This window comes from Manacus candei, unplaced genomic scaffold (assembly GCF_025592945.1).
Source record: "Manacus candei isolate 608988 ecotype Guabito, Panama unplaced genomic scaffold, ASM2559294v1 h1tg000422l, whole genome shotgun sequence".
In the NCBI taxonomy this organism is placed as follows: domain Eukaryota; kingdom Metazoa; phylum Chordata; class Aves; order Passeriformes; family Pipridae; genus Manacus; species Manacus candei.
Genome location: NW_026138470.1, coordinates 1 through 10,000, shown reverse-complemented (window position 1 = coordinate 10,000; position 10,000 = coordinate 1). Strand labels below are relative to the sequence as shown.

Sequence of the window (10,000 nt, the reverse complement as noted above, 5' to 3'; positions counted from 1 at the left end):
GGAGTCCAAACTCCTTCTCTGGGGCCCCAAAACCTTCCCTGGGACCCCAAAAATCCTCCCTGAGACCCCAAAAACCTCCCTGGGACCCTAAAAACCTCCCTGGGACCCCCAGAACCCCTCCCTGGGACCCCAAAGTCCCACCCTGGGACCTCAAAACCCTCCCTGGGACCCCCAGAACCCTCCCTGGGGCCCCAAAAATCCTCCCTGGGACCCCAAAACCCTCCCTGGTACCCTAAAAACCTTCCTGGGGCCCCAGAACCCCTCCCTGGGACCCCAAAGTCCTACCCTGGGACCCTAAAACCCTCGCTGGGACCCCCAGAACCCTCCCTGGGGCCCCAAAAATCCTCCCTGGGACCCCAAAACCCTCCCTGGTACCCTAAAAACCTTCCTGGGGCCCCAGAACCCCTCCCTGGGACCCCAAAGTCCTACCCTGGCACCCTAAAACCCTCGCTGGGACCCCCAGAACCCTCCCTGGGGCCCCAAAACCCTCCCTGGGACCCCAAAAATCCTCCCTGGGACCCCCAGAACCCTCCCTTGGGCCCCAAAATCCTCCCTGGGATCCCAAAGTCCTGCCCTGGGGCCCCAAAGTCCTGCCCTGAGACCCCAAACCCCTCCCTGGGACCCCCAAAGTCCTACCCTGGGACCCCAAAACCCTCCTGGAACACCAAAGTCCTGCCCTGGGGCCCCAAAATCTTCTGTGGGACCCCAAAACCCTCCCTGCGACCTCAAAGTCCTGCCCTGGGACCCCAAAACCCTCCCTGGAACCCTAAAATCTTCCCTGGGACCCCCAAAACCCTCCTGGGGACCCCAGAACCCTCTCTGGGGCCCCAAAATCCTTCCTGGGACCCCAAAGTCCTGCCCTGGGACCCCAAAATCTTCTGTGGGACCCCAAAATCCTCCCTACGACCTCAAAGTCCTGCCCTGGGACCCCAAAACCCTCCCTGGAACCCTAAAATCTTCCCTGGGACCCCCAAAACCCTCCTGGGGACCCCAAAACCTGCCCTGGGACCCCAAAATCCTCCTGGGGACCCCAAAACCTCCCTATTTGGGACCCCAACCCTCAGGGGGGCCCCAAACCCTTTTGGGGACCCCCAAACCCTCCCCAGAGCCCCCCCTGACCCCGGGGCCGTTTTTGGGGGGCTCCTTCTCCCTCTTGTCTCCCCCCCCCAGGAGGAGCCCCCCGTGAAGAAGAAGCGCTCGGAGCCCTCGGGGCCGTGGGCAGGTGGGGGGGCACCTGGGGGGGCACCTGGGGGGCACAGGGACACCTGGGGGGCACCTGGGGGGGCCTGGGGGGCACAGGGACACCTGGGGGGGCACTTGGGGGGCACAGGGATACCTGGGGGGCACAGGGACACTTGGGGGGACACCTGGGGGGGCACAGGGACACTGGGGACACACCTGGGGACACTTGTGGGGGCACAGGGACACCTGGGGGGCACAGGGACATCTGGGGGGGCACTTGGGGGGCACAGGGACACCTGGGGGGCACAGGGACACCTGGGGGGGCACAGGGACACCTGGGGGGCACAGGGACACACCTGGGGACACCTGGGGACACCTGGGGAGGCATAGGGACACCTGGGGACATCTGGGGGGGCACAGAGACACCTGGGGGGCACAGGGACACCTGGGGGGGACACCTGGGGACACACCTGGGGGGGCACAGGGACACCTGGGGGGCACAGGGACACCTGGGGGGGACACCTGGGGACACACCTGGGGGGGCACAGGGACACCTGGGGGGGCCTGGGGGGCACAGGGACACCTGGGGACACACCTGGGGGGGCACAGGGACACCTGGGGACGCACCTGGGGGGGCACAGGGACACCTGAGGGGGCACAGGGACACCTGGGGGGGCACCTGGAGGGGCCTGGGGGGCACAGAGACACCTGGGGGGGCACAGGGACACCTGGGGACACCTGGGGGGGCACAGGGACACCTGGGGGGGGCCTGGGGGGGCACAGGGACACCTGGGGGGGCACAGGGACACCTGGAGACACACCTGGGGGCCACAGGGACACACCTGGGGGGGAAACAGAGCCCAGAGGGGAGGGGGGTCCTGGGGTCACCTCGGGGGTGACCCAGGGACAGGGAGGTGGCATGGGGGTGTCACGGGGGGGCAGGGGGTGGGGGGTGTGGGGGTGACAGGGTTGGGGGGGGTGATGTGAGGGGACACGAGATGATGGGGGGTGACAAGGGAGTGATGGGGGGGACAGGGAGTGATGGGGGGTGACAAGGGGGTGACAAGAGAGTGATGAGGGGTGACAGGGGAGTGACGGGGGAGTGATGAGGGGTGACGGGGTGACAAGGGAGTGACAGGGGGTGACAAGGGAGTGACAGGGGGTGACAAGGGAGTGATGGGGGTGACAGGGGGGACAGGGGAGTGACAGGGGAGTGATGGGGGGTGACAAGGGGGTGACAAGGGAGTGATGGGGGGGACAGGGAGTGATGGGGGGTGACAGGTGGTGATGGGGGGTGACAGGGGGAGACAAGGGAGTGATGGGGGGTGATGGGGGGTGACGGGGGGGACAGGGGAGTGATGGGGGGTGACAGGGGGGGACAGGGGAGTGACAGGGGGTGACAAGGGGTGACAAGGGAGGGATGGGGGGTGACAAGGGAGTGACAGGGGGTGACAAGGGAGTGATCGGGGGTGACGGGGTGACAAGGGAGGGATGGGGGTTGACAGGGGGTGACAAGGGAGGGATGGGGGTGACAGGGGGTGATGGGGGTGACAAGGGAGGGATGGGGGTGACAGGGGAGTGATGGGGGGTGACGGGGTGACAAGGGAGGGATGAGGGTGACGGGGTGACAAGGGGGTGACAAGGGAGGGATGGGGGTGACAGGGGGTGACAAGGGAGTGATGGGGGGGACAGGGGAGTGATGGGGGGAGACTGGGGGTGACAAGGGAGTGAGGGGGGGGACAGGGGAGTGATAGGGGGTGACAGGGGGTGACTGGGGGTGACGGGGTGACAGGGGAGTGATGGGGGGTGGCAGGGGAGTGATGGGGGGTGACAGGGGGTGACAAGGGAGTGATGGGGGTGACAAGGGAGTGACAGGGGGCGGTGGGAGGGTCCTGGGGTGACACGGGGAGATGGGGGGTGGCAGGGGGTGGCAGTGGGTGATGGGGGGTGGCAGTGGGTGATATGGGGAGATGTGGGGTGGCAGTGGGTGATGGGGAGTGGCAGTGGGTGACAGAGGGTGACAGGGGTGTCAGTGTGACAGCGCTGTCCCCGTCCCCAAGGGGGGAAGCCGTAGGGAGATGTGGGGTGGCAGGGGGTGACAGGGGGTGACAGAGGGTGGCAGTGGGTGGCAGTGGGTGACAGAGGGTGACAGGGGGTGGCAGTGGGTGACAGGGGGTGGCAGGGGGTGACAGGGGGTGACAGGGGGTGACAGGGGGTGACAGGGGGTGGCAGTGGGTGATGAGGAGTGACAGGGGGTGGCAGTGGATGGCAGAGGGTGGCAGAGGGTGGCAGTGGGTGACAGGGGCTGACAGGGGGTGGCAGGGGGTGGCAGTGGGTGACAGAGGGTGACAGGGGTGTCAGTGTGACAGTGCTGTCCCCGTCCCCAAGGGGGGAAGCCGTAGGGAGATGTGGGGTGGCAGGGGGTGGCAGTGGGTGATGAGGGGTGACAGAGGGTGACAGGGGGTGACAGGGGTGTCAGTGTGACAGCGCTGTCCCCGTCCCCAAGGGGGGAAGCCGTCGGCGCAGGACGAGGTGGACGAGATCGAGGTGTACGGGAGCGAGGCCGCCTCGGGCACCCAGCTGGCCACCTACTCCTTCGAGGTACTGTCACCTCCCTGTGACCCCCTGTGACCCCCCTGTGACCCCTGTGACCCCCCCCGTGACACCCAGCTGGCCACCTACTCCTTCGAGGTACTGTCACCTCCCTGTGACCCCCCTGTGACCCCCCTGTGACCCCCCTGTGACCCCTGTGACCCCCCTGTGACCCCCCTGTGACCCCCAGCTGGCCACCTACTCCTTCGAGGTACTGTCACCTCTGTCACCTCCCTGTCACCTCCCTGTGACCCCTGTGACCCCTGTGACCCCCCTGTGACCCCCAGCTGGCCACCTACTCCTTCGAGGTACTGTCACCTCCCTGTGACCTCTGTCACCTCCCTGTGACCCCCCTGTGACCCCCCCTGTGACCCCCTGTCACCTCCCTGTGACCCCTGTGACCCCCAGCTGGCCACCTACTCCTTCGAGGTACTGTCACCTCCCTGTGACCCCTCTGTGACCCCCCTGTGACCCCTGTGACCCCCCTGTGACACCCAGCTGGCCACCTACTCCTTCGAGGTACTGTCACCTCTGTCACCTCCCTGTGACCCCCCTGTGACCCCCTGTGACCCCCCTGTGACCCCCCTGTGACCCCCAGCTGGCCACCTACTCCTTCGAGGTACTGTCACCTCCCTGTGACCCCCCTGTGACCCCCTGTGACCCCCCTGTGACCCCTGTAACCTCTGTGACCCCCCAGGTGTGTGACAGCATCCTCAACATCTGTGACCCCCCTGTGACCCCTATGACCCCCCTGTGACCCCTGTGACACCCCCATGACCCCCCTGTGACCCCCCAGGTGTGTGACAGCATCCTCAACATCTGTGACCCCCCTGTGACCCCCTATGACCCCCCCATGACCCCCCTGTGACCCCTATGACCCCCCTGTGACCCCCCTGTGACCCCCCAGGTGTGTGACAGCATCCTCAACATCTGTGACCTCCTATGACCCTCCATGACCCCCCTGTGACCCCCTGTGATCCCTGTGACCCCTGTGACCCCTGTGACCCCTATGACCCCCCTGTGACCCCTGTGACCCCTATGACCCCCCTGTGACCCCTGTGACCCCCCTGTGACCCCTATGACCCCCCCATGACCCCTGTGACCCCCCAGGTGTGTGACAGCATCCTCAACATCTGTGACCCCTCTGTGACCCCCCTGTGACCCCTGTGACCCCTGTGACCCCTATGACCCCCCTGTGACCCCTGTGACCCCCCAGGTGTGTGACAGCATCCTCAACATCTGTGACCTCCTATGACCCTCCATGACCCCCTGTGACCCCCTGTGACCCCCCTGTGACCCCTGTGACCCCCCCATGATCCCCCTGTGACCCCTCTGTCCCCCCAGGTGTGTGACAGCATCCTCAACATCTGTGACCCCCCTGTGACCCCCCTGTGACCCCTGTGACCCCCCTGTGACCCCTGTGACCCCACTCTGACCCCCTGTGACCCCCCTGTGACCCCTGTAACCCCTGTGACCCCCCAGGTGTGTGACAGCATCCTCAACATCTGTGACCCCCCTGTGACCCCTCTGTGACCCCTGTGACCCCCCTGTGACCCCTGTAACCCCTATGACCCCCCCATGACCCCCCTGTGACCCCTGTGACCCCTCTGACCCCCCCATGACCCCCCTGTGCCCCCCCAGGTGTGTGACAGCATCCTCAACATCGGGCCCTGCGCCAACGCCGCCATGGGGGAGCCGGCCTTCCTGTCTGAGGAGGTGAGGGGGGGACCCCCCAAAACCCCCCCGGGACCCCCCAGAGCTGCCCCCCAACCCCCCCAGCTCGGGGTGACCCCTCTGTGTCCCCCCCCAACCCCCCCAGCTCGGGGTGACCCCTCTGTGTGTGTCCCCCCCCCAGTTCCAGAACAGCCCCGAGCCCGACCTGGAGATCGTCCTGTGCTCGGGCTACGGCAAGAACGGGGCCCTCACCGTGCTGCAGGTACCCCAAAAACACCCCTGGCACCCCAAAAACACCCCTGACACCCCAAAATCACCCCTGGCACCCCTAAATCCCCCTGTGCCCCCAAACCCCCTGTGCTCAGGTTACGGCAAGAGCAGGGCCCTCACCGTGCTGCAGGTACCCCAAAAACACCCCTGGCACCCCAAAAACACCCCTGGCACCCCAAAAACACCCCTGGCACCCCAAAAACATCCTTAAACCCCCCCTGTGACCCCAAACCCCCTGTGCTCGGGCTACGGCAAGAACGGGGCCCTCACCGTGCTGCAGGTACCCCAAAAACATCCCTGGCACCCCAAAAACACCCCTGGCACCCCAAAAACACCCCTGGCACCCCCAAAAACACCCCTGACACCCCAAAATCACCCCTGGCACCCCTAAATCCCCCTGTGCCCCCAAACCCCCTGTGCTCAGGTTACGGCAAGAGCAGGGCCCTCACCGTGCTGCAGGTACCCCAAAAACATCCCTGGCACCCCAAAATCATCCCTGGCACCCCCAAAAACACCCCTGGCACCCCCAAAAACATCCCTGACACCCCAAAATCACCCCTGGCACCCCTAAATCCCCCTGTGCCCCCAAACCCCCTGTGCTCAGGTTACGGCAAGAGCAGGGCCCTCACCGTGCTGCAGGTACCCCAAAAACACCCCTGGCACCCCAAAGACATCCCTGGCACCCCAAAACCACCCCTGGCACCCCAAAATCATCCCTGGCACCCCAAAACCTCCCCTAAACCCACCCTGGCACCCCCAAATCCCCCTGTGCCCCCAAACCCCTGTGCTTGGGCTACGGCAAGAACGGGGCCCTCACCGTGCTGCAGGTACCCCAAAAACACCCCTGGCACCCCAAAAACATCCTTAAACCCCCCCTGACACCCCCAAACCCCTGTGCTCGGGCTACGGCAAGAACGGGGCCCTCACCGTGCTGCAGGTACCCCAAAATCATCCCTGGCACCCCAAAATCATCCCTGGCACCCCCAAAAACACCCCTGACACCCCAAAAACATCCCTGGAACCCCCAAAAACACCCCTGACACCCCAAAAACACCCCTGGCACCCCCAAAAACATCCCTGACACCCCAAAAACATCCCTGGCACCCCAAAGACATCCCTGGCACCCCAAAATCATCCCTGGCACCCCAAAAACACCCCTGACACCCCAAAAACACCCCTGGCACCCCAAAAACATCTCTGACACCCCAAAATCATCCCTGGCAACCCCAAAACGTCCCTGGCACCCCAAAATCATCCCTGACACCCCAAAATCATCCCTGGCACCCCAAAAACACCCCTGGCACCCCAAAAACACCCCTGGCACCCCCAAAAACATCCCTGACACCCCAAAAACACCCCTGGCACCCCAAAATCAGCCCTGGCACCCCAAAAACACCCCTGGCACCCCAAAATCATCCCTGGCACCCCAAAAACATCCCTGGCACCCCAAAATCATCCCTTGCACCCCAAAAACACCCCTGACACCCCAAAATCATCCCTGGCACCCCAAAAACATCCCTGGCACCCCAAAATCATCCCTGGCACCCCAAAATCATCTCTTGAACCCCAAATCCCCCTGTAACCCCAAACCCCCTGTGCTCGGGCTACGGCAAGAACGGGGCCCTCACCGTGCTGCAGGTACCCCAAAATCATCCCTGGCACCCCAAAAACATCCCTGGCACCCCAAAAACACCCCTGACACCCCAAAATCATCCCTGGCACCCCAAAATCATCCCTGGCACCCCAAAAACATCCCTAAACCCACCCTGACACCCCCAAATCCCCCTGTACCCCCAAACCCCCTGTGCTCGGGCTACGGCAAGAACGGGGCCCTCACCGTGCTGCAGGTACCCCAAAAACACCCCTGGCACCCCCAAAATCATCCCTGACACCCAAAATCATCCCTGGCACCCCAAAAACACCCCTGGCACCCCAAAAACACCCCTGACACCCCAAAAACACCCCTGGCACCCCCAAAAACATCCCTGACACCCCAAAAACACCTCTGGCACCCCAAAATCATCCCTGGCACCCCAAAACCACCCCTGGCACCCCAAAATCATCCCTGGCACCCCAAAAACACCCCTGGCACCCCAAAGACATCCCTGGCACCCCAAAAACACCCCTGGCACCCCAAAAACATCCCTGGCACCCCAAAATCAGCCCTGGCACCCCAAAAACACCCCTGGCACCCCAAAGACATCCCTGGCACCCCAAAAACACCCCTGGCACCCCAAAAACATCCCTGGCACCCCAAAATCAGCCCTGGCACCCCAAAATCACCCCTGGCACCCCAAAAACAACCCTGGCAACCCCAAAAACATCCCTGGCACCCCAAAATCACCCCTGGCACCCCAAAATCATCCCTGGCACCCCCAAAAACACCCCTGACACCCCAAAAACATCCCTGGCACCCCAAAAACACCCCTGGCACCCCAAAATCATCCCTGGCACCCCAAAATCACCCCTGGCACCCCAAAAACACCCCTGGCAACCCCAAAAACATCCCTGGCACCCCAAAATCACCCCTGGCACCCCAAAATCATCCCTGGCACCCCCAAAAACACCCCTGGCACCCCAAAATCATCCCTGGCACCCCAAAGACATCCCTGGCACCCCAAAGACATCCCTGGCACCCCAAAATCATCCCTGGCACCCCAAAACATCCCTGACACCCCCAAAAACACCCCTGGCACCCCAAAATCATCCCTGGCACCCCAAAATCATCCCTGGCACCCCAAAAACACCCCTGGCACCCCCAAAAACATCCCTAAACCCCCAAAAACATCCCTGGCACCCCAAAATCATCCCTGGCACGCCAAAGACATCCCTGGTACCCCAAAAACACCCCTGGCACCCCCAAAATCATCCCTGGCACCCCAAAAACATCCCTAAACCCACCCTGACACCCCCAAATCCCCCTGTACCCCCAAACCCCCTGTGCTCGGGCTACGGCAAGAACAGGGCCCTCACCGTGCTGCAGGTACCCCAAAAACACCCCTGGCACCCCAAAAACACCCCTGGCACCCCCAAAATCATCCCTGGTACCCCAAAAACATCCCTGGCACCCAAAAAACATCCCTGACACCCCAAAATCATCCCTGGCACCCCAAAACCTCCCCTAAACCCACCCTGGCACCCCCAAATCCCCCTGTGCCCCCAAACCCCTGTGCTTGGGCTACGGCAAGAACAGGGCCCTCACCGTGCTGCAGGTACCCCAAAAACATCCCTGGCACCCCAAAATCATCCCTGGCACCCCCAAAAACACCCCTGACACCCCAAAGACATCCCTGGCACCCCCAAAAACACCCCTGGCACCCCAAAAACACCCCTGGCAACCCCATAAACATCCCTGGCACCCCCAAAATCATCCCTGGCACCCCAAAACCACCCCTGGCAACCCCAAAAACATCCCTGGCACCCCAAAATCATCCCTGGCACCCCAAAAACACCCCTGTCAACCCCAAAAACATCCCTGGCACCCCCAAAATCATCCCTGGCACCCCAAAAACACCCCTGGCAACCCCAAAAACATCCCTGGCACCCCAAAATCACCCCTGGCACCCCAAAATCATCCCTGGCACCCCAAAAACACCCCTGACACCCCAAAAACACCCCTGGCACCCCCAAAATCATCCCTGGCACCCCAAAGACATCCCTGGCACCCCAAAAACATCCCTAAACCCCCCTGACACCCCCAAACCCCCTGTGCTCGGGCTACAGCAAGAACGGGGCCCTCACCGTGCTGCAGGTACCCCAAAAACACCCCTGGAAACCCCAAAAACATCCCTGGGACCCCAAAGACATCCCTGGCACCCCAAAATCATCCCTGGCATCCCAAAAACATCCCTGGCACCCCCAAAAACATCCCTGGCACCCCAAAATCATCCCTGGCACCCCAAAAACATCCCTGGCACCCCCAAAATCATTCCTGGCACCCCAAAATCATCCCTGGCACCCCAAAAACATCCCTAAACCCACCCTGACACCCCCAAATCCCCCTGTACCCCCCAAACCCCCTGTGCTTGGGCTACGGCAAGAACGGGGCCCTCACCGTGCTGCAGGTACCCCAAAAACACCCCTGGCACCCCAAAAACACCCCTGGCACCCCAAAATCATCCCTGGCACCCCAAAAACACCCCTGGCACCCCCAAAAAACACCCCTGACACCCCAAAAACATCCCTGGCACCCCAAAATCATCCCTGGCACCCCAAAAACATCCCTGGCACCCCCAAAAACACCCCTGACACCCAAAAACATCCCTGGCACCCCAAAAACATC

The 10,000-nt window shown here is 63.1% G+C and overlaps 1 protein-coding gene across 1 annotated transcript in view; it reads left to right on the top strand.

Annotated features, from left to right (window-relative positions):
• LOC127465518 (cleavage and polyadenylation specificity factor subunit 1-like) overlaps positions 1-9,507 on the top strand; it is a gene marked incomplete at its 3' end in the record, with an annotated part of 35,439 nt that extends 25,932 nt beyond the window's left edge. The window contains exons 13-17 of the mRNA XM_051776022.1: positions 1,171-1,222; positions 3,689-3,783; positions 5,416-5,490; positions 5,630-5,710; positions 9,470-9,507. Coding sequence (XP_051631982.1) covers positions 1,171-1,222; positions 3,689-3,783; positions 5,416-5,490; positions 5,630-5,710; positions 9,470-9,507 — 341 coding nt within the window. The remainder of the gene's footprint in view (positions 1-1,170; positions 1,223-3,688; positions 3,784-5,415; positions 5,491-5,629; positions 5,711-9,469) is intronic.
• Positions 9,508-10,000: the final 493 nt, after the last annotated feature.